The sequence below is a fragment of the Delphinus delphis genome, chromosome 16 (genome assembly GCF_949987515.2).
Source record: "Delphinus delphis chromosome 16, mDelDel1.2, whole genome shotgun sequence".
NCBI lineage: Eukaryota > Metazoa > Chordata > Mammalia > Artiodactyla > Delphinidae > Delphinus > Delphinus delphis.
The window spans coordinates 74696516-74724397 of record NC_082698.1 but is presented as its reverse complement, the minus strand read 5'-3'; the positions used below and the strand labels follow the sequence as shown (position 1 = coordinate 74724397).

The following is a 27882-nucleotide window of genomic DNA, read 5'->3' as shown; positions in this document are numbered from 1 at the left end:
TGTGTAAATTTGCATTCTGGCTGCACAGAGAACTCAGCTGTAATCCGTAACTTTGGGGGGAGTCCCTGACCAGCTTAAAGTTTAGGGAACTTAAAACTCCAAACTTCCCACTGCTAGGTAAGGCTGCACTCTCAGCCAATCCCGAACCGCCAGTCGCGGAGGCTCAAGGGAAACAGACTTCTGACGTTTGGCGCAGACTGTCTGGCCCTGCGTGCGGGCCATCTGCGCATGCCTAGAGCCACCTTTGTGCACTTCCGCCTCTGTGCACTGCAGCCTTTACTTCTGTTTTCCTCAGGCCTTGCGTGGGAAGCGCGGTTCCCGGGCTGGCGGGTCTGTGCGCTCTTCTAGGGCCAGTGCTGCACGACGAGGGAGAGGCGGGTGAGCCCGGGAGGGTTGGGTGAGGAGCCCTCGGTTTGGAGGGCGGGAGGGAGAAGGTGGGTGCCCGGTGGTGGGAAGGAGCTCCGCGGACCCCCGGGACGGCGGGAAGCTGGCGTCTCAGTCAGGAAAAGAAGCCGAAGCCCCTGCTTGACTAGCCCCAGCACTGAGCTGGCGCGGCTGTCTGAGAGGCCCCCTTTTTGAGGGCGCAGGAGGAGGGCTTAGTACGCATGCGTGACGGGTGCAGCGAGCCTCTCGGGGTAGGTGGGCGGTGCTGCGGGGAGAGCGCGCGAGGCTGAGTAATACAATAGTTAGCTTTGTACACATACCCATGCCTATGGTTCTCCATTTATGCTTTTTGGATTCCGAACTGCTCTTCAGTCATGTCCATCACTTCATCTTGATATACGTTGTCTCTCTGTTCTGCCTGCCCTAGCATTCAGGAAGGATCAAGAATTATCCGGTTTTTGTATCATGTGATAGAATTTCTGTCTTTTTGTTTCTGAAGATTAGTGCCTTGTTCAGATCAGTTAGTGGCAAAGACTAAAAGATCCGACTCCTAAGCCAGTACTGTTTACTTTTCCATATAACTAAAAGCAAGTTTTTTATGAAAGATCCTTTTGAGAAACAGCAACAAAGATAAATTAAAACACGGGTCTTAAAGCACTGCTTTTTATAGCTTTCTGTGGAGTCAGTAACCAAAGGTTTAGTAATATTAGTGGGGAAATTGATAAACAGCTTAGTTTTGAGTTTTATTATTTTTCTTTAGTCTTGAGTGTTTTTTTTTAACAGCAGCTTTGGTGAAGAGTTAATGTTCCTTCATAATGTGTTTTTTAATTCGTTTTGACCAGTTTTATCATTTAAACTTTTTTTGTGAACACCAGGGGAGATTTAAACTGTTAAAATATCCTTAGGAGGTAAATACCTAACTCTGAACAATTTTATACCCAAGAGCTACCTGATTATATTAGAGTTTAGGTAGGTGGTCTTCTACCATCTGTCTCCCTGACTCTTCTGAAGGTCAAAGGGACATTGAGGTTTTTCCTTATCTAGTGGTGTGTTTAGCTTTATAGGGAAGGAGAATTCAGGAGCTGCCACACAGGCCAGATCTTTCATGACCCCAGTCCTCCTCTTCTAACCCAGCGTATCTTGAGAGTTGTCTACATTTTCCCAAGAACAGCAGAAAATGAATAAATCCCAGGTAAGTTTGTTTATTCATTCCTTTATTTAACAATGGATTTTGTGAGATTTGTAAGAGTCCATATGTTAAGATGGGAAATTAGTTATAGATAAAAATCAAACTTAATAGAAAATATAAAGTTCACAGATCAATAGCAGGACCAAATTGGCTTACAGATATATACTAATCGTTATATAATGTATAGTTTCTAAGTTGACCTGCAGATACATTTCTGATGACCATGGCAGAAAGGGAGACACTGTATCTTGGATACAGTTTCCTATCAAGACATAAAGACATATCTTCTTACTGGAAGATATTCTTCTTGGTGTTAACGTAGGGACACATAGTGAGTAACCTTCCAGGGACTCACATAGTAAGTAACCTTCCCTGAAATGAGTGCCTCAAACCATTCCTTACTGGGAGTAAAAGGGTCCAAGAGAGGGTTCAAATAATCAATTTTATGATAGTCTTATTAATTTGGGTATACAACTTGGTGTGTTTAGATTAATAAATGGCCTGCACGCCTATTACAAAATTACTTTATCTTAGCCCAGCTGTGTGTACAAGTCCTGCAGCAGATGGTTCAAAGTTAAATTCTCTGGTAAATGTTTCTGAGCCTCTCAGTCAAATTTCATCCCATAGCATTCTGTCTTGGTTCTTCTCCACTTCAGAATCTGTTCAGGTCACCAGTGACTTAATTGTAGTTGCCTTCCTTGAACAACTGCTACATTACCCTACTGACTACCCTCTCCTGGAAAGTCTCCTTTGTCCACTTCTGATACCACTCTTCTGATGGCTTTTTCCTGGAGTCTTCCTCATTATGTCCCATAGTTCAGTTCCGAGTCTAGTTCCAAGTTCTACTAGTCTTCTTATTTTACCCCTGTATGTACATTGGAAAAATATATAGTTAGCTGAACAATACTGTATATTGTTTTGGGTGCTTTTACAAAATATGTAAATTATTTTAACATATGTATGATACACATTTTTCTCCCAATTCACTAATAATTTGAGATCTATCCGTATGTAGTTTATTTTATTCCTTTTAAAGTTATATTTTCCCATTCTAGGTATTTTATTGGTAGACATTTAGATAATTTCCATTTTTCAGTAATATAAACAGTGTTGCTATGAATATCCGTGTCATTCTCTCTGCACAAATACAAGTGTATCTCTGGACTCTAGAGCAGTGCTTCTCAAAGTGAGGTTCTTTGGCTAGAAGCAGCAGCAGCACCCGGAAACTTGTTTGAAATGCAGATTCTCATGCCCTATCTCAAACGTACTGGAAAAGAAATTCAGGGGTGAGGCTCAGCAGTCTGTTTTAACAAGGTGTTCATGTGATGCTGATACCTGCTGAATTTAAGAATCACTGCTCTAGTGTTCTATGATTAATATTTTTGAGTTATAGGATATGAGGATTTCTAATTTTTCTATGTACCTTGTTATTCATTAGCAGACTACTTTTCTTCCCTCCTCACCAGGTATAAAAGTTATTTCCTCAGTAATGGGTGAAAAACTTCACTTTAATTTTGTGACTGATTACTGAGGTTGTGCAGTTTTCATAAATTTATGGCTTTTCAGGTTGTTTTCTTCCACTGAGTTTTGTAAGCATTCCGTATGTATTCTAAATGTAATCTTTTGTTGTAATTGTTACTACTTATCTTTTCTTAGTATGTTTTTTGTCTTTTAATTTAATGGTGTATTTTCTGTAACTTTTATATTATACAATCCTCCTGTGCTCTCTATTTATTTTTGGCTGCATTGGGTCTTTGCTGCAACACGCGGTCTTTCTCTAGTTGCAGGAAGTGGGGGCTACTCTTTGTTGAGGTGCACAGGCTTCTCTCAGTGGTGGCTTCTCTTGTTGCAGAGCAGGGGTTCTAGGCACATGGACTTCAGTAGTTGTGGCACGCAGGCTCAGTAGTTGTGGCTCGTGGGCTCTAGAGTTCAGGCTCTGTAGTTGTGGCTCACGGTCTTAGCTGCTCCGCGGCATGTGAGATCTTCCAGGATCAGGGCTTGAACCTGTGTCCCCTGCATTGGCAGGCAGACTCTTTTTTTAAAATTAATTGATTAATTAGTTAGTTAATTATTGCCTGCATTGGGTCTTCGTTGCTGCACGAGGGTTTTCTCTATTTGCGGTGAGCGGGGGCTACTCTTCGTTGTGGTGTGCAGGCTTCTCATTGCGGTGGCTTCCCCTGTGGAGCACGGGCTCTGGTTCACATGTTTCAGTAGCTGTGGCACATGGACTCAGTAGTTGTGGCTCGCAGGCTCTAGAGCACAGCCTCAGTAGTTGTAGCACACGGGCTTAGTTGTTCAGTGGCATGTGGGATCTTCCTGGGCCAGGACTCAAACCCATGTCCCCTGCTTTGGCAGGGGGATTCTTTTTTTTTTTTTTTTTTTTTTTGCGGTACGCGGGCCTCTCACTGTTGTGGCCTCTCCCGTTGCAGAGCACAGGCTCCGGACGCGCAGGCTCAGTGTCCATGGCTCACGGGCCTAGCCACTCCGCGGCATGTGGGGTCTTCCCAGACCGGGGCAAGAACCCGCGTCCCCTGCATCGGCAGGCGGACTCTCAACCACTGCGCCACCAGGGAAGCCCTGGCAGGGGGATTCTTAAGCCCTGTGCCACCAGGGAAGTCCCTGCTTTCTATTTTTCATTCTGTTTTCCTTAGCCCAAGGGCCTAATGAAATTTTTCTTTATTTTGTCTAAAAATACCAAGCATGATTTTTGTCTAAAAATACCAAGTATGTTTTTTAAAAAATTTTTTTTAAAAAAAATAGTATCTTAATCCATCTGGAGTTTTAAAAATATATATGTGTGTATATTTGTGTGTGTGTATGTATGTATGTATATATATATGTAATGTGATTAAAGGACCTAATTTTATTTTGTCTGTCTGTGAAGAATAAGCACAATAAAAGGATAACACTTCCTGACCAAGCACCAACAAAACAGATTTGAGTGGGAGTGCCTGCCATATTTCTTCATTACGCATGCTGCTGTCTTGGACTGGGTAGATTTTGTCATATTCACAAAGTATTCACTGAGTCTTATTAAGAATGAGAGTTTAATTTCTCCAAATGCTTTCTTAACATTTTATGGGGGATATTTCCACATCTCTTAATAACTAATCTTTGTGTTTTGAAACAAGGCCCACTAGGTCATAAAGCATTATTCTTTTAATGATCTGCATAATTCTGTTCATCAGTATTTTTTCCATAAACTTGTCTATAGTATTATTATTATTTGTGTGTGTGTGTGTGTGTGTGTGTGTGTGTGTGTGTGTGTGGTACGCGGGCTTCTCACTGTTGTGGCCTCTCCCGTTGCGGAGCACAGGCTCCGGATGCGCAGGCTCAGCGGCCATGGCTCACGGGCCCAGCCGCTCCACAGCATGTGGGATCTTCCCGGACCAGGGTACGAACCCGTGTCCCCTGCATCGGCAGGCAGACTCTCAACCACTGCGCCACCGGGGAAGCCCTGTATTATTATTTTTAAAATGTTTAATCTGTTGCTTTTTATTTCTAACAGTTTTTCATTTGTGACTTTTATTACAGATATGTATTTATTAGTCTTTCAAGGAACCAGCTTTTGGCTTCATTGATCTATAATTTTCATTAGCTTCTACTTTTACCTTTATTCCTTGCTTCAGCTGTCTTGGTTATAGGCTATTTTTTCCAACTTTTTGTTGAAGATGAGTTTATTTTAAAGCTTTTAAGTGTATGCATTTAAAGATGTAATTATCCTCTGTGTACCATTTTAACTACAAAATCCAGGTATCAATATGTAGTGCTTTTTTTTTTTTAATGCAGGCTTCAGTTTCTATTTTCATGCCTTCTTTGATCAATAAATTAAAGTGTATCTTAGTTTTTAATAAATCTTATTTGTATATGTATAGCAGGTTTATAGAAAAGTAGCAGATCTTAACTATATCTTAACTATAGAACTCAATGAATTATTACAAATCCATTTCCCATGTACTGTACTTTTCAAGGGACTGTACTGTAAGATTAAAAATGTTTTCTTTATTTTTTGTGTTTGTTTTTTTATGTATTATTTGTGTGAAAAGTATTATAAACCTATTACAGTACAGTACTATATAGCCGATTGTGTTAGTTGGGTACGTAGGCTATCTTTGTTGGACTTAGAAACGAATTGGACTTACGAACGTGCTCTCAGAACAGAACTCGTTCATATGTAGGGGACTTAGTGTATTTCTCTTCTTGGAGAATCATCTTTGCTCATTTAATTCTTTTGGCCCTCAGTGTTACCTTATCTCATATAAATATAGCCAAACCTACTTTTATTTTACTTATATTTTCTGCAGCATGTTTGATTTTTTGCCCGTCATTTTATTTGCAAATTTTCATGTTCTTTTCTTACAAATAACCTGTGGCAGGTTTTGTTTTTCAAGTCAGGTATGTCTGTCATCGATAAGAAATTTAGCACATTCATATGCCATCTTATAGCTTAGTTGCCGTCTTTGCTATTTAGGTTAATACATATCTTAGTATGACATCATTGATATTTTTTATGTTCTTTATATTATATTTTTTGTCATACTTTCTGGTTCTTTATGCACTGCTAGTCACATTTATTTTCTTTTTCTCTAATTTGGTAGATTGCTGCTTTTTGGTTCTGATTACCAACACATTAGTAATTGTTGTAATTGAATCTGTATTTTTTTATTAACATATGTATGTTAAATAGTACTTTCTCGTCAAGATCTTTTGATTGTCCATTGCTTGTCTTTCATCCAAGCTAGAGAAGAACTTCAGAAAAATTTTGTATTTCCACATCACTCCTAAAAAAGTGCCTTGGTTTTGTTTTGATATTTCATACTTTTTTGTTTCAGGCTATTCGTTTCGTGAACAGTGTATCAGTTTTATTTCAGAGACTTTCAGTCAAACGGATGTTATAAATTCCAAAAAATATCTGTATTTTTTTCCCTCAGTTCATTGAAGTAAAGTGTACATAACTTAAGTGTCAAACTTAAGTATCCCATGAGATTCCCTGGTGCTCCAAGTTCCTCATTATTCTGACTTCTGTTATTGTTGATTACTTTTGCTTCTATGTCTGGCTTTCACTCGATATAGTTTCTGTGAGATTCATTTCTTTTGCTAAGTATATCTATTTCTTTTTATTGCTGTATAGTATTCCACTATATGACTCTGCTACCGTTTATTTCTCCATTGTATTGGTGGGCATTTGGGCTCTCTCTAGGTTTTGGCTATTAAAAACAAAACTTCTGTGAACATTTTCTACAGGCCTTTGGTTAAGAAAAACACACATGTTGGGTGTATAACTAGGGGAGGAATTACTATATATAGCTTGAGAAGAAATTCCCAAATGTTTTTCCAACGTGTATATGTTTACTTACACTCCCACTAGCAAGGTATGAAGGTTTCAGTTGCTTCATGTTCTTGCCAATATCTCCATTTGGTGTTTTCTGACGTTTTCGTTTTAGACATCTAAGTGTGTATAGTGGTATGTCATTGTGGTTTTCATGTGAGAGTAAGATAGGGTATAGGCAGTAGATAGGGGCATGAGGGAACTTCTGGATTTAAAGTAAAGTTTTGTTTCTTGACTTGGATTCTGGTTAAGTGGGTGTGTTCACTGTGAAAATTCATTGAGCCATTTGTACACTTAAGTACACTTGTGCATTGTTTTTGTATATATATTGTACTTCAATAAAAATTACAAAAATCACAAAGAGGTGACAATGACAAATTAAGTTATCTAAAGAAGTCTGAAGAATAACATTAAGCTAAAACCAGGAGTCAGAATAAGTTTACTTATTTTATACATGGGGATTAGGTCAACAAATATAATTATACCAATAAATATAATTATATCAAGAAATGTAATTGTACACATTTCAAGTGTACAATGTGATGATATGATATGCATATATATTGTGGGATGATAACCAGGATCAAGATAATTGACACATCCATCACCTCACATAGTTAACTCTTTTTTTTGACAGTGAGAATGCTTGAGATATACTCTCAGAAAATTTCAAGTATACAATACTGTATAATTAATTATAGTCACTGTACTGTGCATTAGATCCTCTGAAGTTATAGTAACTGAAATTTTATACCTTTTTACTTACATCATTCCATTTCCCCGTTCCCCCAGCCCTTAGCAACCCCCGGCAACCCCCATTTCATTCTCTTTCTATGAAATTGGCTTTTATTGTTGTTTTTGTTGTTATTTTTAGATTCCACATATAAGTGCTACCAGTAGTATTTTTCTTTCATTGTCTGACTTATTTCACATAGCATAAGTCCAGCCACATTGTTTCCAGTGGCAGAATTTCCATCTTTTTGTCGCTGAATAGTATTCCATTGTATATATCCATTACATTTTCATTATTCATTCATATGTTGATGGACCACTTAGGCTGTTTCCATGTTTTGGCTATTGTAAATAATGCTGCAGTGGACATGAGGGTGCAGATATCTCTTTGGGATAGTGATTTTGTTTCTTTTGGTTTTATACCCAGAAGTGGAATTGCTGGATCATATAGTAGTTCTATTTTAAATTTTTTGAGGAGCCACTATAGTGTCCTCCATAGTGGCTGCATCAGTTTACATTCCTACCAGCAGTGCACAAGGCTTCCCTTTTCTCTACATCCTTGCCAGCATTTGTTATTTCTTGTCTTTCTGATAATAGCCATTTTAAGGTGTGAGGTGATATCTCCTTGTGACTTTGTTTGCATTTGATGATTAGTGATGTTGAACACCTGTTCATATACATGTTAGCCATTCATATGTCTTTGGAAAAATGCTTATTGAGGTCCTTTAACCATTTTTCAATTAAATTATTTGCTTTTTTGCTTTTGAGTTGTATGAGTTCTTTATAGATTTTGGATATTAACCCATTATCAGAAAAATGTTTTAGTATTTTCTCCCTTTCTGTAGGTTGCCTTTTCAGTTTCTTGATTGTTTCCTTTGCTGTGCAGAGGCTCTTACATTTGATGTTAGTTCTACTAGTTTATTTTAGCTTTTGTTGCCTGTGCTTTTGGTGTCTTATCCAAGAATCATTGCCAAGAACCATGTCAAGGAGCTTCTTCCCTATGTTTTCTTCAGGGGTTTTAATGTATCAGGTCTTATGTATAAATCTTTGATCTATTTCAAGTTAATTGTTGTGAGTGGTATAAGATCAGGGTCCAGTTATATTCTTTTGCATGTGGATATCCAGTTTCCCCAACATCAGTTACTGCAGAGACTGTCCTTTTCCCATTGTGTATTATTGGCACCCTGTCAAAAATCAGTTGACTACATAAGTGTGGGTTTATGTCTGGACTCTTTGTTCCACTTGATCACATCTATTTTTATCACAGATAAGTCTCCCTTTCCCTGAAATTAATATTCACTTAATGTAACTTAATTGGTTCTTTATTCATTCTTCCAGAAACCATTTATGAATATTTATTATGTGTCCTAATGTGTGCCAGAAGCTGAGGATTCTAAGAAGAATGAGATATATATTTATAACTCCTTATAAAGAGAAACTCTTAGAATTATGTAGGGCATTAAAACAAACACATAATTTTTGTATCATTACAAGTCCTACAATAGAGATGTAAACAAAATCCTGTTTTGTTTTCCTTAGGATTTTTTTCTGGTCAAAAAAAAGAAAGAAAAAGTGGGACTTTCAAGCTTAAGATAACTGTTTTTTACATTGAGTGATTTAACCTATTTTCATTTATTGTTGTTTGGTTTTAGTCCTTCCATCCCACGGTATATTTATTTGTACTTTTTCTTGTTGGTTGTTCATTACATGTTTTATTCTGTTTTATTTTTTCAACACTGAGCTTACGATGCAATATTCTGTTTTAACATAAGATACCTAAATTTTATCATCTCTCTCCACCTTACGTCTTCATAAACTTATGTTACTTTACTTCTCATTCAGTGTACTCTCCCTCTTCAGATATTTAAGGAATCTCAGTGTTGGTACTCATGATATGTATCTGCATCAACAGATAAAAAAGATTTTATTTACATGTTCTTTATTAGCAGCGTAAGAAAATGTCACAGCTTCATATCTTTCCTTTCAGAAGGTATAAATTATCCTGTTGCAAACTCCTACAGCTGCTGGCTGTCACTTTACTAGCATCTTGTTATTGCTGCTTTTATGAATTCATTCACCATTTCATATATGCCATTTTCCTCCTTGTTTGCATTCTGATTTTTTTGGTTTTGTTTTTTGCTATGTCATGATTCAGTAAAGTGTGTAAGGTGCATTCATCGTAACTGTATAGTGCTCTTTTTTTTTTTTTTTTTTTTTTGCGGTACGCAGGCCTCTCTCTGCTGTGGCCTCTCCCGTTGCAGAGCACAGGCTCCGGACGCGCAGGCTCAGTGGCCATGGCTCACGGGCCCAGCTGCTCCGCGGCATGTGGGATATTCCCGGACCGGGTCACGAACCCGTGTCCCCTGCATCGGCAGGCGGACTCTCAACCACTGCGCCACCAGGGAAGCCCTGTATACTGCTTTTTAAAAAACAACAACAACAACACATATATGTCCTAGTAACTACCAGCTAGGTCAAGATATTTAATATTTCCACCACCCCTTCAGGTTCCTTTCCAATCTTTAACAACTTCCCTTCCCTTATGTGGCACTGTTCTATCATTATTTGTTAATGTTGCCTGTTATTGAAACTTAGATGTACAGAATTAGTGTGTACACTTTTATATGAGGCTTTTTTCATTCAATATATGTTAGATTCACCCATGTTGCTGCCTGTACCAGTAGTTTATTCCTTGTATTACTGCATAGTGTTCCACTACATGAAAATACTACAATTTACTTACCCATTTTCCTTTTGAGAGGAATTTTTTCTTTTTATATCTAGTAGCTTTTTAGTTATAAAATTTTGTATTTTTTTAGTTTTTACTCTAGATATTACAGTTTGTGTTTGTGATGTTGTTATATGTAATGAATATTTATTTGGGTGTTCCTCCAGGATTCCTTAACTTAGTTCCTAAAACTCTAATAATATCCCTAAGAGCTGTAAGGGCATCTGTTGTTATAATATGTAGTTTTTGTTCCCAGTTCCTGAAGTAGCTTTAGAGACATTAAGGTGGAATTGGTGTCTTTTGCTGTTCATAACAAGCTGCTTTCAACCACACCTGAGTTTGTGTTAATGAGGTGACTTTTGGAATGCCTCTAAGAATGAGATACGGGTACCAGGAACACTAACCATGTGATTAGAGGGTTGGAACTCTCTGAGGAGGGGTGAGGGGCTGGAGGCTGAATTAGTTGCTAATGACCTGTGCTTTAATCAATCATGACTATATAATGAAACCTCCATAAAAATCCTTGAATTTATGGGATTCAGAGAGCTTCCAGGTTGTTGAACATGTGGAGGTACTGGGAGGGTGGCGAGCTCTGAGAGGGCATGGAAGCTTTGTATCCTTTTACCCATTCTTGCTTTGTGTACCTCTTCCTTCTGGGTGTTCCTGAGTTGTATCATTTTATAATAAACCATTAATCTAGTAAGTAAATCATTTTTCTGTGTTCTGTGAGCCACTCTATCAAATTATTGAACCAAAAGAGGAAGGTGTGGGAACCTTAATTTATATCCATTGGTGAGATGTACACGTGACAATCTGCATTTTCAATTCATGTCTGAAGTGGGAGTGGTGTTGTGGGACTGAGCCTGGGATCTGACGCTATAGTGTCAGAGTTGAGTTAATTCCTTGGAGTGGGAAAAACTCCCACAAATTTGGTGACCTGAGTAAAACAGAGGAATTGAGCTTTTCCTCTACAGTTTTCTTATTTTTGCCTACTGTAATAGTGCTTTTACCACTCGACAGACAATACAAGAATCTTAAAACAGTTTAAGTATCCTTTTACTAGTGTTTTGCTGTATTTTACTTTTGTGTTTGTCACAGATTCCAGAAGACATTACTTGTTGCTTTAAAGTCCATTTTCAGTTTTATTTATTACTTCCCGAAGCTTTGTGCTTCCATCAGGTATCATTTTCCATAACTGTAGTATTTCTTGTCTGTGTGTACTGTTGATAACTTTTTCAACCCTTATGTGGAAAATATATTCATTTTAGAAGAATATTTTTGCTGGATTTGGAATTTTCTAGTGGCGTTTTTCCTAGCTGCTTAAAATGACATTCCATTTTTGTTTTCTTATTTGCAAATGGCCTATTCAAATTTTTACCCAGTGTCTTCTCATTTTCATAGTTTCTGTTGAAGGGTTTGCTGTCAGTTTAGTTACCAAGATGACTTGCCTTTTTTTCCCCTCGTTAATTTATAGTGTCTTTCTTTATTAGGGATAGAACTTCTTTGTCAGGTATATGTATTCCAAATGCCTTCTCCCACTCTGTTGAATTTTTATTCTCTTTCTGTCTTTTGATAAGGGTAGGTTCTTAATATTATAGTATTATTATATAATTTGTGTCCCGTTTAAGAAATCTTGACCTATCCTGAGGTCATGAAGGTATTTCTTATGGCATTTTCCAAAATTTTTATTGTTTTACTTTTCAAGTTTAGGTCTATATACCATCTAAAATACATTTCTCTTTACACTTAAGGTAGCAATAAATGTTCATTATATCAGTAATTAAACTAGCATCACTTATTGAAATGATTGTCCTTCTGTTACCCTTGTCATAAATCAAGTGACATATATGTGTGGGTCTGTTTTTGGCCTCTTCTTCCATTCTGTTGATATGAAAATTCTTATGCTGGTATCACACTGTTTTAATTATGGTATATTGATAATTATATAAGATAAATGATACTCTTTCTGGCTTAATTTTTTTTCAATATTGTTTTGTCGATTTTCACATATTTCACAATTAGCTTGTCTGAGATTTTGTTTGAAATTGCTATGAATTTGTACATCAGCATGGAAAGAATTGATATTTTTTATAATATATTTTATAATATTGAGCCTGCCTATCCACGAATTTGTTACATTCCTCCATTTATTTGGGTCTTCTTATTTTCCTTCATTTTATTTTTTGTAAAGATTTTCGTATTTTTCTTGCTATTGTGAGTTGTACCTTTAAAAAATATAATTTTCTGAAATTTGCTATACTGAACTTGTATCTAATTTCTAAAACTTTTATTTTGGATACTTTTTTTTGGATTTTCTGTGTACTTGATTGTTATACTATATTACTCAAAGAACTTCAGAAAAATGTTGAATAAAATTGGAGATAGTAGGTGTCTTTATCTTGCTCCTGATTTTAAGTGGAACACTTTCCATATTTTACCATTAAATGTGATACTTGCTGGAGGTATTCGTAAAAATCCTTTATCACATTGAGAAAATTCCTTCCTATTTCTAGTTTGCCAAGAGTTTTTTTTTTTTTTAATCCTGCTTTTCTGTATTTACTGAGTTGGTCATGTCATCATCTCTTAGGTTTAAAAACTATTCTTTCTTGTAATTCTACCTTTTAGAAAATTCCATCGTGGCCTTCATAACCTGTTCTTTTTCTGTAAGCTAGTTAAAAAGTGATTTTCCCTCAGCTTCCAGTCTTTTTTATTTTCAATCTTAATTTTCTGAGAGCCTTCTGATTCATTCTTGATGACTTCAGACACTACTAAACTATTAATGTCTACCAAGTCCTTATTTTCATTCTACATCTCCAGTATTATGGTTCAAATTTATTATAGTTAAGAAATATCTTGCTAAAGTACAGTGCCCAATCTATTTTCTTCTAATGTTGCTGGCTTGCTTTGTGACTCTAGTATCTGTACAGCTGTTCATGCATATACCCTGAGAAAACATTTCCTTTTCTGTCCGTGAATTGCTGATCACATTCTGTTGCTGTCTATCTCCTTTTTTTTTTATTATTTTTTTTTTGCCGTACGCGGGCCTCTCACTGTTGTGGCCTCTCCCATTGTGGAGCACAGGTTCCGGATGCGCAGGCTCGGCAGCCATGGCTCACGAGCCTAGCCACCCTGTGGCATGTGGGATCTTCCCGGATCGGGGCATGAACCCATGTCCCCTGCATCGGCAGGCGGACTTTCAACCACTGTGCCACCAGGGAAGCCCTCTATCTCCTTTTATCAGTGCTCTACTTGCATCCCAGTTTCTACTTTAGTAGTTTATGTAAATGGTGTTGTTTTGTCCTTTAGCTTTCCCTTCCCATTTTTAAAAAAGAGAATTGGTTCTGATATAAAAACCTGGTCACATACTTTCAGTATATCCTTGAATCTCTTCTTTGGCTCCTCTTTCTCTGCAGCAGTGATCCCTCAAGTAGAGACATGAATTCTAGATGATATCAAAAACAATACAATTGAATATCTTCTTTTATATGTTCTACAGACATTTCAAGTTCAGTAGGTCCAAAATCTTTCCTGTCTCATTTTCTACACATCCTAATTATTGTCTCTGAATTGAAGGATTGGAACCTAGAATATGTATTGTAGTGAAATAAAATATTAGATTTTTTTTTACATTTTAAGTCTAAGAATAGAACTAAAGTTCATAATAAATTTATTGTTTATTTCTATAATTTATAAATATAAACTTCTGTAGTGTTCAAAAATATTCTTTAACATGGAAAGTTATCACATACTTTGGAGACTATTGGTCTGAAGTTACTCTGTAATCTGTTCCTTGAATACATCCATGGCCCTTTTTCTTATCTCAACTCCTCCTCTGCTGTTTGCCTTTTTGCTCATCTCCTGAAGATGTTAGAGGGCCACTGCCTTTGCCTGTGCCCTGGCCTTGTGTTCATGAAGAACACAGTGTTACTCTTTATCCAACAGCTGTTCTTCCTCAGTGAAGCTCAAAATAGAACTACTTTTGCTTCTCATTTAATCTATTATATGTGTACTTTAACAATAGTGCTTGTAACATATTACTGCAAGTTTTCTTACCAGATTATATGCTTCTTGAATACAGGATGATTTTTAGTAATCTTAGTATTTCCAAGGACTAGCATAGTTGCAGATCCATTGTGCGGGCTTGATAATTAATGCAATGGCAGAATATTTCTACTCTGATTTCTCTTCTTCTCCCAGAGTATAAAGCAAAAGAAACATTCTGCAAACCAATTTGGTAATCTGTAAACAGTAATCATGGTAAGGATTTGTTTCCATACATCTTTTTCCATGTCACCTTAATTCTGAACATTTCAGATTGAACAGAAATTCCAGGGATCAGTATCATTTACGGATGTGACTGTGGGCTTCACCCAAGAGGAGTGGCAGCACCTGGACCCAACTCAGAGGTCCCTTTACAGAGATGTGATGCTGGAGAACTACAGTAACCTTGTCTCAGTGGGTAAGGTCTGTTTATTATGTAATTCTCAATGGCATTTAAAATTTTTCTTTTAAACCCTAATTCTCAATTAGGGTTAGATTAAATTATTAGATCCTCATGGTGGGATTAATGCACTTACAAAAACAGGAGGAGAAAAGGGATCTTTCTGCATTCTCTACCATGTGAGGACACAGCAAAAAGATAGCTATCTGCAAACCGGGAAGAGAGGCCTCACCAGATTCTGACCATGCTGGCACCTTGATCTCAGATTTCTCAGCCTCCAGACTGTGAGAAATAAACTTCTGTTGTTTAAGTCTCCTGGTCTGTGGTATTCTGTTATAACAGCCCGAACTGACTAAGGCATCAAGTAATAATAAATGCATGAGAATCTTAAATCAGACCCTCATCCTGGCCACAAATTTATAATGAAAAAAAATGCCTTTAATTAAGAAACATATGGACATTCTGTAGAGTTTAATGATATTTAAGATTGGAAGTCAGGAGTTAATGTTTATTGGTCACTTTTGGGCACCAGGAAGACATTTGTATTTACTTCTCCAAGGAAATGTTCAGTGGCACTTTCATTGACCAGCTCTAGAAGCTTCCTCCTCTTTCAGAGTCCCTGAAGTCTAGGCCACCCGGTCCAAGTCCTAAATTATTTCATTTTGACAGGGTATTGTGTTACCAAACCAGAGGTGATCTTCAGGCTGGAGCAAGGAGAGGAGCCATGGATACTGGAGGAAGAATTCCCAAGACAGAGCTTCCCAGGTGAGTTAATGTGTACTGAACAAATGAACATCAGGGAATTTATTAGTCCAGAGGTTGAAAACTTTAAAATATTTTTTGAAGAATATCACATTAGAGAGTCTAATCCTTATAAGTGACTTAAAATACTGGTATTTTGAGGGCTTCCCTGGTGGCGCAGTGGTTGAGAGTCCGCCTGCCGATGCAGGGGACACGGGTTCGTGCCCTGGTCTGGGAAGATCCCACATGCCGCGGAGCGGCTGGGCCCGTGAGCCATGGCCACTGAGCCTGCGCATCCGGAGCCTGTGCTCCGCAACGGGAGAGGCCACAACAGTGAGAGGCCCGCATACCGCAAAAAAAACCCAAAACAAACAAACAAAAATACTGATATTTTGAATCACACCTCCAGATACCACTGTTACAAAAAATGTTCTCCTTTTGATTCACTTTTTGAATATTCATCATTATTAAATTTGTCAGTAGTCGAGTTTTTGCCCATCTCATCTTTACTCGTTTTTCTTGGTTACTCTATGATTCTCAAAGCAATTTCAGTTGCCTGCCTTACTACCTCCATTGCTCTGCATTCCTGTTGTTATTGGCCATTTTTTGACTTAAATAATTTTTGAGTACCTGCTATACTGTAAGAGCTGAGTGTAGTGTGAAAAAAATAATGTCTTAATGAGTTTATAGTAGTGTTGTTAATGACCACAGGTATGTGAAAAGGTGCTCAACATCACTAATCATTAGGGAAATGCACATCAAAACCACAATGAGATATCACGTCACACCAGTTAGAATGGTTAGCATCAAGAAAACAAGAGTTAAGATGTGTTGGCAAGGCTGTGGAGAAAAGCGAACCCTTGTACACCGTTGGTTAAGATGTAAATTGGTTCAGCCAGTTTGGAAAACAGTATGCAGGTTCTGCAAAAAATTAGAAATAGAACTAGAATATGACCCAATATTTATACTTCTGGGTTGTATACCCCCCCAAAATGAAAACAGGATATTGAAGAGATATATGCATTCTGATGTTTATTGCAGCATTATTCACAGTAGCCAGGGTATGGAAACAATCCTAGTGCCCATCAACAGATGAATGGATAAAAAAGATGTGATGTGTACAATATGTATACACAGTGGAATATTATCTAGCCACAAGAAAAGGAGGTCATCCTGCCATTTGCAATACGGATGGGCTTTGAACACATTATGCTAAGTGAGATAAGTCAGATAGAGAAAGACAGGTTACTATATGATATCACTTATATGTGGAGTCTGAAAAAGCCAAACTTAAAAACAAGAGCGTGACATGGTGGTTACCAGAGGATGAAAGATGAGGAAATAGGACATGCTATTTAAGGGTACCAACTTGTAATCAGTAAATAAGCCTTAGAGAGCTAATGAACAGTATAGTGAATAGAGGCAACAGTATGGTATTATAATCATCAAATTTGCTAAGAGACTAGAACTTAAAGAGACTAGAACTTAATTCTTCTGCTAAAAAGAAATGATAATTATGTAACATGATAGTTGTGCTAATTATTGCTACAGTGGCAGTCACAGTATAGCTTATAAATTTGTCAAGGTAACATGTTGTACACCTTAAATTTATAAAGTTATATGTCAAATATATTCTAATTTTTTAAAAAGTAGTGTTTTGATTTACATTTCCCTGATGATTAATGATGTAGAGCACCTTTTCATGTACTCTGTGGCCATCTGCATGTCTTCTTTGGAAAAATGTCTATTCATATCCTCTGCTCATTTTTAAATCAGATTTTTTTTTTGCTATTGAATTGTATGAGTTCTCTATGTATTTTAGATATTAACCCTTTTATCAGATACATAGTTGTAAATATTTTTTCCTATCAGTAGGTTGCTTTTTTCATTTTGTTGGTTTCCTTTTATGTGCTAAAGCTTTGAAGTTTGATGTAGTCCCACGTGTTTATTGTGCTTTTGTTGACTTTGCTTTTGGTTTCAAATCCAGAAAAAAAAAAATCATTGCCAAGACCACTATCAAGGAGCTTATTACTGCCTATATTTTCTTCTAGGAGTTTTATGGTTTCAGGTTTTATGTTCCCATTTTTAATTCATTTTGAGTTAGTTTTGCATGTGGCTATACAGTTTTCCCAACACCATTTATGGAAGAGACTGTCCTCTCCATGTTGTATATTCTTGGATCCTTTGTCTTAAATTAATTGATTTTGTATGCATGGGTTTATTTGGGGGCTCTCCATTCTGTTCCATTGATCTATGTGTCTGTTTTTATGCCAGTACCATGCTGTTTGATTATTATAGCTTTGTAGTATAGATTGAAATCAGGAAGTGTGATACTTCCAGCTTTCTTCTTTGTTCTCAAGATTGCTTTGGCTATTAGGAGTCTTTTGTGGGTCCATATAAATTTTAGGATTGTTTGTTCTACTTCTTTGAAAAATGCTGTTGAAATTTTGATAGGGATTGCTTTGAATCTGTAGATTGCATTGGGTCATATGAACATATTAATAATATAATTCTCTCAGTCTATGAGCATGGAATAACTTTCCATTTGTGTCTTTTTCAGTTTCTTTTATCAGTGTCTTATAGTTTTCAATATGCAGGTCTTTTATCTACTTGGTTAAATTTATTTTTAGGTATTTCATTCTCTGATGCAGTTTTAAATGGTATTGTTTTCTTACTTTCTCTTTCTGATAGTTTGTATTAATCTATAGAAACAACAGATTTTTGTATGTTGATTTTGTATTCTCCAACTTTACTGAATTCATTTATTAGTTCTAAAAGTTTTTTGATGGAGTCTTTGGTGTTTTCTATGTGTAATACCATGTTATCTGTAAATAATGACAGTTTACTTTTCCCTTTCTGATTTCGATGGCTTTTAAAAAATTAATTTATTTGGTTGTACCAGGTCTTAGTTGCGGCAGGCAGGCTCCTTAGTTGCAGCTTGCCAGCTCCTTAGTTGCAGCACACGGGCTCTGTAGTTGTGACATGCAAACTCTTAGTTGTGGCTTGCATGTGAGATGTAGTTCCCTGACCAGGGACTGAACCCAGGCCGCCTGCCTTGGGAGCGTGGAGTCTTATCTTCTCTGGTGGGGAAGTCCCTGGATGGCTTTTATTATATTTTCTTGCCTATGTCCTCTGACTAGGACTTCCAATACCATGTTGAATAGAAGTGTCAAGAATGGGCATCCTTGTCTTGTTCCTGATCTTACAGAAAAATCTTTCCGCTTTTTACCATTGACTATGATTTTAGCAATGGTCCTGTCATACATGGCCTGTATTATGTTGAGGTACATTTCCTCACTACCCACTTTGTTGAGAGTTTTGATCACGAATGAGTGTTGAATTTTGTCAGATGCTTTTTTTTTCCATTTATTGAGATGATCATTGATCTTTATCCTTCCCTAATATGATGTATATCACATTAATTTCCAGATGTTGACTCATCCTTTCATTCCTGGAATAAATTCCACTTCATCGTGGTGTATGCTGCCTTTAGTAGGTTGTTGAATTTGATTTGCTAATATTTTGTTGAGGATTTTTGTGTCTGTCTTCATCAGGGATATTAGCTTGTAATTTTCTTTTCTCTCAGTGTCTTTGTCAAGTTTTAGTAACAGGGTCATGCTGGCCTTCTAAAATGAATTTGGAAGTGTCCCTCCCTATTAATTTTTTGGAAGAGTTTGAGAAAGATTGGTAATAATTCTTTAAGTGTTTGTTAGAATACACCAGTGAAGCTGTCTGGTCCTAGGCTTTTGTTTGCTGGGAGTTTTTTTGATTATTGATTCAAACTTCTTACTAGTAATTGGCCTGTTAAGATTTTTAATTTCTCCTTGATTCAGTGTTGGTAGGTTGTATATTTCTAGGAATTTATTCCTTCTAGTTGTGAAATTTATTGTGGTGTAGTTTTTTATAGTAGTCTCTTACCCTTTGTATTTCTGAGGTGTCACTTGTAACATCTTCTTTTTTATTTTTGGTATTATTTATTTGAGTATTCTTTTTCTCACCCTGAGACTGTCTAAAGGTTTCTCAATTTTGTTTATCTTTTCAAAGAACCAACTCTTAGTTTCATTGATCTTTTCTACTGTAGTTTTAGTCCCTATTTCATTTTTATCTGCTTTAGTCTTTGTTATTTCCTCTTCTACTAATTTGGGCTTCATTTCTCCCTCTTTTTCTAGTTCTTTGAGTTGTAAAGTTAGGTTGTTTATTTGAGAGTTTTCTTATTTCTTGATGTAAGCATTGTCATTATGAATTTCCTGCTTAAAACTGCTTTCACCTTATCCTGTGAGTTTTGGTCTGTTGTGTTTACATTTTCATTTGTCTCCTTTGACTTCTTCTTTGACTCATTGGTGTTCACTAGTATTTTGTTTAGTCTCCAAATATATGTGAACTTTCCAATTTTCTTCTTGTAATTGGTTTTTTTCATTCTATATCATTGTGGTTGGAAAAGATGCTTGATATGATTTCAGTCTTCTTGAATTTGTTAAGACATATTTTGTGGGCTAACACATGATCTATCCTGGAGAATGTTCCTTGTACATTTGAGAAGAATGTGTATTCTGTTGCTTTTGGGTGGAATGTTTTGTGTATATCTGTTAATCTGGTCTGATATGTTGATTAAGTCCAGTGTTTCCATATGGATTTTCTGTCTGGATTATCCATTGACAAAAGTGGGATATTATCCCTACTATTATTGTATTGCCATCAGTTTCTCTTTGACCAGCCCTTGCTTGTCTCCTTAGTCCCACATACTACAAGTCCCTTCATTCGGGTTTCCCAGTAGTCTGAGCTCTATCAGAACTGTGACATCATCTCAGTATTTTCCCACTCACAGTGGAACTTTTTCTTGCTGGGAGTAATTTTTATTTGTGGTTAATCACCTCTAAGTTTTCTGTCTCTTGTTTTACGTGTGTTTACCACAGTTTCTAGCTGACTCTTTTCGTAGATATGGGCTCTATCTCAGTTTCTTCTGTATTTGAATATTTATTTCCTTACTTAGTGGTGATATGAAGTTAGTAGTATTCTGTATCTCCTAGTTGTGCCAAAGTCATGGATTGTTGTTGGTAATTTTATTTGTTCTCCTTATATTGATATTTTTAGTTTTTTGGAGGATTCATGGAGAGATTCAAATTTAAAGAGTTTCTGTTATTCCTCAGATGTTGCAAACCAAATGTATGTGTTCTAATAACAGTTTCCTCTCCCTTTTTCCACTATACTGGCCTTTTTCTTTCTTGCATTTGTATTTTCACCTGAAACCCTAGAAATAGAAAAAATACATACTTGCAGTTATTTTTATCCCTGGAGAATAGACAAGAAAGCAAAGTCAGCTACAAATAATGTAGGGCATTTGTATATAGTATATAGGTCTCGTCCCATAAGAAATGTGTTAATGTTCATGTGATGAGATTAATTTTTCTTGTTTCTAGAAGTCTGGAAGACTGACCACATGAAAGAAAAGAGCCAAGAAAACCAGCCTAAACATGTGTGGGAAGTTGTATTCATCAATAACAAAATGCTGACTAAAGAACAAGGTAATGTAATAGGAAAACCACTTAACTTGGACACAGATTCTTTTCCTTCCAGAAAAATACTCTGTGGGTGTGACTCATGTGGAATGAACTTCAACTATGTTTCAGAATTCGTTATCAATAAGAAAAACTATTTAGGAAAAAAGACTGATGAATTTAATGCCTGTGGAAAATTGCTACTCAATATTAAACATGAGAAAACTCACACTAGAGAAAAAAGTGAATTTTTTAAAAATGGGAAAACGGTCAGTCATAATGAGGATCCTGTTCAGCTTGAGAAGATTCAAACTTTAGAGCAAAATTTTGAATATAGCATATATCGAGAAACCTTCCTTGAAAAGGCAGTATTGTATACACACAAAAGAGAGATCACTGAAGGGAATGACTGTGAATATGATGAATATGGGAGAAGGTTCTGTGATAACTCAGCCTTCTTGTTCCATCAGATAACTCCCCCAAAGGAAAATCACTATGAACTTAGTAATTGTGGGAAATCCTTATGTGTGAAGTCCACCCTTTTGAAACATCATGGGGCATATTTGAAATACTATGAATGTGATGAAGGTGGGAATAATTTCAGGAGGAAGTTGTACCTCTCACAGCTTCAGAAAACTCATACAGGAGAGAAACACTTTGAATGTAATGAATGTGGGAAAGCTTTTTGGGAGAAGTCACACCTCACTCGACATCAGAGGATACACACGGGAGAGAAACGCTTTCAATGTAATGAATGTGGAAAAACTTTCTGGGAGAAGTCAAACCTCACTAAACATCAGAGATCACACACAGGGGAGAAACCCTATGAATGCAGTGAATGTGGGAAAGCCTTCAGCCACAAGTCAGCCCTCACATTACACCAGAGAACACATACGGGGGAGAAACCCTATCAGTGTAATGCATGTGGGAAAACTTTTTACCAGAAGTCAGACCTCACTAAACATCAGAGAACACACACAGGACTGAAACCCTATGAATGTTATGAATGTGGGAAATCCTTCTGTATGAATTCACACCTTACAGTACATCAGAGAACTCATACAGGTGAGAAACCCTTTGAGTGTCCTGAGTGTGGGAAATCTTTCTGTCAGAAGTCACATCTTACACAACATCAGAGAACACACTTAGGAGATAAACCCTATGAATGCAGTGCGTGTGGGAAAACTTTCTATCATAAGTCAGTACTCACCAGGCATCAGATAATTCATACAGGGTTGAAACCTTATGAATGTTACGAATGTGGGAAAACCTTCTGCTTGAAGTCTGACCTTACGGTACATCAGAGAACTCACACAGGGGAGAAACCCTTTGCATGCCCTGAATGTGGGAAATTTTTCAGCCATAAGTCAACCCTCTCTCAACACTATAGAACCCATACAGGGGAGAAACCCTATGAATGTCATGAATGTGGAAAAATCTTCTATAATAAATCATACCTAACTAAACATAACAGAACACATACAGGGGAGAAACCCTATGAGTGCGGTGAATGTGGGAAAACCTTCTGCCAGAAATCACAGCTCACTCAGCACCAGAGAATTCACGTAGGGGAGAAACCCTATGAATGTAGTGAATGTGGAAAGGCTTTCTGCCATAAGTCAGCTCTAATCGTACATCAGAGAACGCATACAGAAGAAAAACCCTATAAATGTAATGAATGTGGAAAATCTTTTTGTGTGAAATCAGGACTTACTTTGCATCAGAGAAAACACACAGGGGAAAAGCCTTATGAATGTAATGAATGTGGGAAATCCTTCAGTCACAAATCATCCCTCACGGTGCATAACAGGGCTCACACAGGGGAGAAATCTTGTCAATGTAATGAATGTGGGAAAGTTTTTTACCGTAAATCGGACCTTGCTAAACATCAGAGATCACACACAGGGGAGAAGCCCTATGAATGTAACACATGTGGGAAAACGTTCTCTCAGAAGTCAAACCTCATTGTACATCAGAGAACACACACAGGAGAAAAATCTTATGATTGAAGCGAATATTAGAAATGTTGAGCATTTCAGACAATTCACATCATGGAGAAAGCTCTGTTGACATCCTGAATGTTCCGTAACCTTCATCCACAAACTGGCCTTATTTTACTCTAAAGTAATGACATGGGACATATCTCTAGACTGCAACAAGTATAGGACAGTCTTGTTAAGAGGTAACATTCCATTGAACGTCACATAACTAATACTGGCATAAAACCTCACAGATATTTTGATTTTGTAAAAATTGTAGCAAAAATACAAACTAGGTTATGTCGTAACTTATGTTGGGGAGAAGTCTGTCCATTTGAGACATATGGCTTGAAGATTTTCTTTAGAGGTAATCAGACATTAGAAGTTAGAAGTTGTGTTTTGGTTTTGATGTCATAGTTATTTTTAGGAAACAAATTGTAATTTATAGATGTATATTGTGCAATGTAAAGCTTTAAAAACTAAAAAAAAAAAAAAAAGTAAAATAGACTCATAAGAAGTTGCAGTAATAGTACATAAAATTCTCATGTGCCCTTTACGAAGCTTCCTCTAATAGTAATGTTACATAACCATAGCAAGTACAAGGAATTGATGGTACTCTACTACTAAGTCAGATACAGACTTTATTCATATTTCACCAGGTAGTCTGTGTGTTTATGTGTGTATTTCTATGAAATTTTATGGTTTATATATTTGAGTTAACCTTCACAGGTTGCAAAATCAAAAAGGAATCTGGAATCTGTATTACAATAAGATTATAAAGGAATCAGGATTTCACAATAAGAAGTTTCCTTGTATTAATAATCACAGCCTTTCTGCCACCCTGATTTTGGCAACCATTTGAATATGAAGCTTTTTAAAAGCAGAGATAAATTGACTAATTAGGGCAACAGCACTAAACACCTGTGAAGTATCCCTTAAGTTCACAGGGCTATATATGTAGGAAACTATATGTTTCCTACACAGAACTTAATGAAATTGTGAATAGAAAATAGATACTCCTAGTTTAGCAGTTGTTAACAACATTAGGCACATCTCCCATGTGTGTAGGGCCTGGAGCAACAGTTCAATAAAAGGAAGCCCACAAAGCTAATGTCTAACATTTTAAAACTTCTATATCAAAATAACAGAATGTTCAATAAAATGTATTCTATGCATGGGGATATCTAGGCCCTACTCCCATTGCCCCTTTTCTCTTTTCACCCATGATTCATCGTAAACCATGATGTGCCTTGAGTATACATATGTAAATACTCTAGCCTTCAGCCTAAATTTATCCAAATCCTGTGTAAGCATCTGCTTTCCAAGACAGGGTCCAGGAAAGAAGCCTCAGACTAGATGACACTCAGGGCTGTAAATTAGACTAAATTCCAGGGTCTGATGTACCCAGAGATCTGGGCCCTTAATGACTGTTGATTCTGTGAGAAGGAGGATTGAGCCTGGAGCAGGGCCAGAGTAGAACTAGAGTGGTGCTTTTATTGACAGGGCAAAGGTGATATACTAAATTACATGATCATATTATGTAAATAATTAGGTTAAGCTAATAATCTAAGATTACATAACCAAATGATCTTAGATTGCACACAGAGTCTAAGCTTCCATTTTAGGAAACTAGACAAAGAAGAGCAAATTAAGTCCAAGGAATAAAAAACAAAAGAATAATGAGAATTAGGGCAGATATCAGAGTAATTGAAAACAGGAAACCAATAGAGAAAATCAGTAAAACCAAAAGCTGGTTCTTGGAGAAGGTCAATAAAATTGATAAATCTCTAGCCAGTTTAACTAAGAAAAACAGAAGACACAAGTTGCTAATACCAGGAATGAAAGAGAGCCATAACTACTGATCCCATGAGCATGAAAAGGATTATAAAGAAATGTTATGGACAACTCTGAGACCACAGATTTGATAACCTAGATGAAATGGGCCAATTCCTTGAAAGACACAATCTGCCAAAACTCACAGAAGGATAAATTGGAATAGGCATATATCTATTCAAGAAATTGAATCAGTTGTTAATCTTCCAAATCAGAAAGTATTAGGCCCAGATGTTTTCACTGGTGAATTCTACCAAATTAAGGAAGAGATGGTGTCAGTTCTCTACAATATCTAACAGAATGTGAAAGCAGAGAGAATACTTCTTACTCATTGTATGAAGCCAGCATTACCCTAATTATAAAACCAGGCAAAGACATAACAAGAAAGGAAAACTACAGACCAATATCTCATGAACATAGATATAGAAGTTTTCAACAAAATATCTGCAAATTGAATCCAACAATGTATAAAGAGAATTACATGCCGTGATCAAGTGGGATTCATCCAGGTATGCAAGACTGGTTCAACATTTAATAATCAATTAATGTAACCCATCATGTCAACAGGCTAAAGAAGAAATATTATATGATCATATCAATAGGTGCAGAAAAACATTTCAGAAAATCCTAACACCCATTCGTGATAAATAAGAAACTCTCAGTAAGCTAGGAATACTAACTTACTATAAATAAATACTAAGGAATTTCCTTAACTTGGTAATAAACATCTATAAAAATCCTACAGCTAGCATCATACTTAATGGTGAGAAACTAGTTGCTTTCCCAATAAGATAAGGAACAATGCAAGGAGGTCCCCTCTCACTACACCTTTCCAGCATCCTTCAGGAAGTCCTAGCTAATGCAGTAAGACTAAAAGGTACAGATTTGGAAGAAAGAAATAAATCTATCTACGTTCACAGATAACATGATTGTCTATGTAGAAAATTCCAGAGAAACAACAACAACAAAATCTCCTGACACTAGTAAGCAGTTACAGCAAGGTTACAGGATATAATGCTCAAGCAGGTGATAAAAAGAAGTGAGCTATCAAGTAACAGACACACAGAAGAACCTTAGATGCGTATTGCTAAATGAAAGAAGTCAATCTGAAAAGGCTTTATACTGTATGATTCCAACTGTAATGCATTCTCATAAAGGCAAAACTGTGGAGAGAGCAAGAAGATCACGGGTCCGGGGTGAAGGTGGGAGGGATGAATACATGGATTACAGAGAATTTTTAGGATGGTGAAACTATCTTGTAGGATACTGTAATGGTGGATACATGTCATTGATTTGTCAAAACCTACAAAATGTAAAACACAAAGGGTCAATCCTAATGTAAACTATGGATTTCAGTTGTAAAACTATATCAGTATTGGCTCATCAGTTGTAAAAATGTACCACACTAATGCAAGATATTAATAATACGGAACACTGTGGAGGGAGGTGGAGGTGAAGGGGTATATAGGAATTCTGTGCCTTCTCATTTTTTCTGTAACCCTAAAACTACTCGAAAAAATGCAGTGTATTAAATAAATAAACAACCCTGCCTCATATAACAGAATAGATTAATCTGTGAGGATGCTTTCTTACATATTTACAAAATTGAAAACTCACATCACTCAGTACCAATTTTCCCATGTGGGGTTGGGCTGGGGAGGGGAATGCATTCTCAGAAATCATATATTGACAACCACTGAAGCATATCTTCAATTACAGCTTTCTGCTTTTCTAAGACTTATTACCTTTTTTTGGAATTATCTTAAATTCCTTACCTCTCATTATAACATCTTGTTTCTGTACTAAAGTTTTTGCTTGTCAGTCATACGTTTTTGCACTGCAGCTATAATCACCACTAATGAATATTTGGGTTGTTTTTATAGTCTTCGTAATACTTCATTTATTTTAATATTTATTTAATTATTTATTTGGCTGTGCTGGGTCTTGGTTGCAGCCTGCAGGATCTTTGTTGCAGCATGCGGGATCTAGTTTCCTGACCAGGGGTCAAACTCGGGCCCCCTGCATTGGGAGTGCGGGGTTTTAACCACTGTACCACCAGGGAAGTCCCCAAAATACTTTAAATTATAGCAACTTAAGGCCCAGTGTAATAGAGTCTCTTAACACCTAAAACTAAAAGGTCCTCTAATGTCCTAACTTGCACATTTCCCTCCCCATTCTACTCCCACAGATAAGGTCCTGTAATCAAACAATCCTCCTGTTTTACCAAGGCAACCAGGTGTACCTGTGGTTCTTGCTTTTCCCTGAGTAGCAAGTTTCACTTCCCTACCAGCCCGCAAGATTACTCAGAAAAGCCAGTCCCATCCTCTCACAGGAACCAGGGGTCGCTGCACCCTCTTGATAGTACAGAGCCATTTCCCACAACCCCTAGTTGTTCCCTCTGTTCCCAAGTGCACTACCTGTGTGACCTTGGATGGCATGTGGTGCCCTCTTGCCTGGCCTGTGAATATGCATAACTAGTAAACTTATGTAGATCTCACCTGTCCAGTGTGAGATGTCATGTGTTCAGCTATTCCATTACCCCAGGGCAGGAATCCCGCCACCAACAGAGTGACTAGAAGGCAGTTAATACAGTTGGCATCATGAGCAGGATTATCCATCCAAGACAGGTCACCTAGTCAGTGTTAGCTCATTGCTCTTGGCTAACTGGTTCTGTGATGTGGCAGAGGCCACTTGGGATAGAACCACCAATCGCTGGTAGGCTTGCACTTTGGCCTGCTCTGCTCTGTGTTCTTTTTTTGGAGTGTCGCTCTCCCTTCCCACTCTGAGAGGCTGTTTTCGCTAAGAGAGAATTATTAATTGGCTATGCCCCTGTGTGGCTTGCCATTGGGTTCAGTCTGTTTGGCAGGTGGTCTCTAAGCTACCTATGAGGCCAGCTGCTGGACTTTGATACTCTCCCTTGTAACCACCCAGAAGGTCCATGCCATGGGTGATTGGATAGAGACAAAAACTGAAAGCCAAAACTTTACATGGCTAGAAATCCAAAATAACCGAGGAAATTTGCACAGAGAAA

General features: G+C 37.1%; 1 protein-coding gene across 1 annotated transcript; it reads left to right on the top strand.

The window, feature by feature from the left end:
- Positions 1-238: 238 nt before the first annotated feature.
- LOC132440022 (zinc finger protein 33B) lies at positions 239-26409 on the top strand. Its single transcript, XM_060034995.2, has 5 exons — positions 239-378; positions 1441-1576; positions 14677-14821; positions 15473-15568; positions 20962-26409. Exons 2-5 carry the CDS (start codon positions 1562-1564, stop codon positions 23046-23048), a joined length of 2343 nt encoding a protein of 780 aa, XP_059890978.1. The 5' UTR covers positions 239-378; positions 1441-1561; the 3' UTR covers positions 23049-26409.
- The last annotated feature ends 1473 nt before the right edge of the window (positions 26410-27882 follow it).

What these genes read in the sequence shown, in the direction of transcription:
- LOC132440022 (XM_060034995.2), top strand. An exon ending in CAGTAACCTTGTCTCAGTGG is followed by an intron (nt 14,822 to 15,472) that starts GTAAGGTCTGTT and finishes TCATTTTGACAG; the next exon opens with GGTATTGTGTTACCAAACCA. An exon ending in CCCAAGACAGAGCTTCCCAG is followed by an intron (nt 15,569 to 20,961) that starts GTGAGTTAATGT and finishes TCTTGTTTCTAG; the next exon opens with AAGTCTGGAAGACTGACCAC.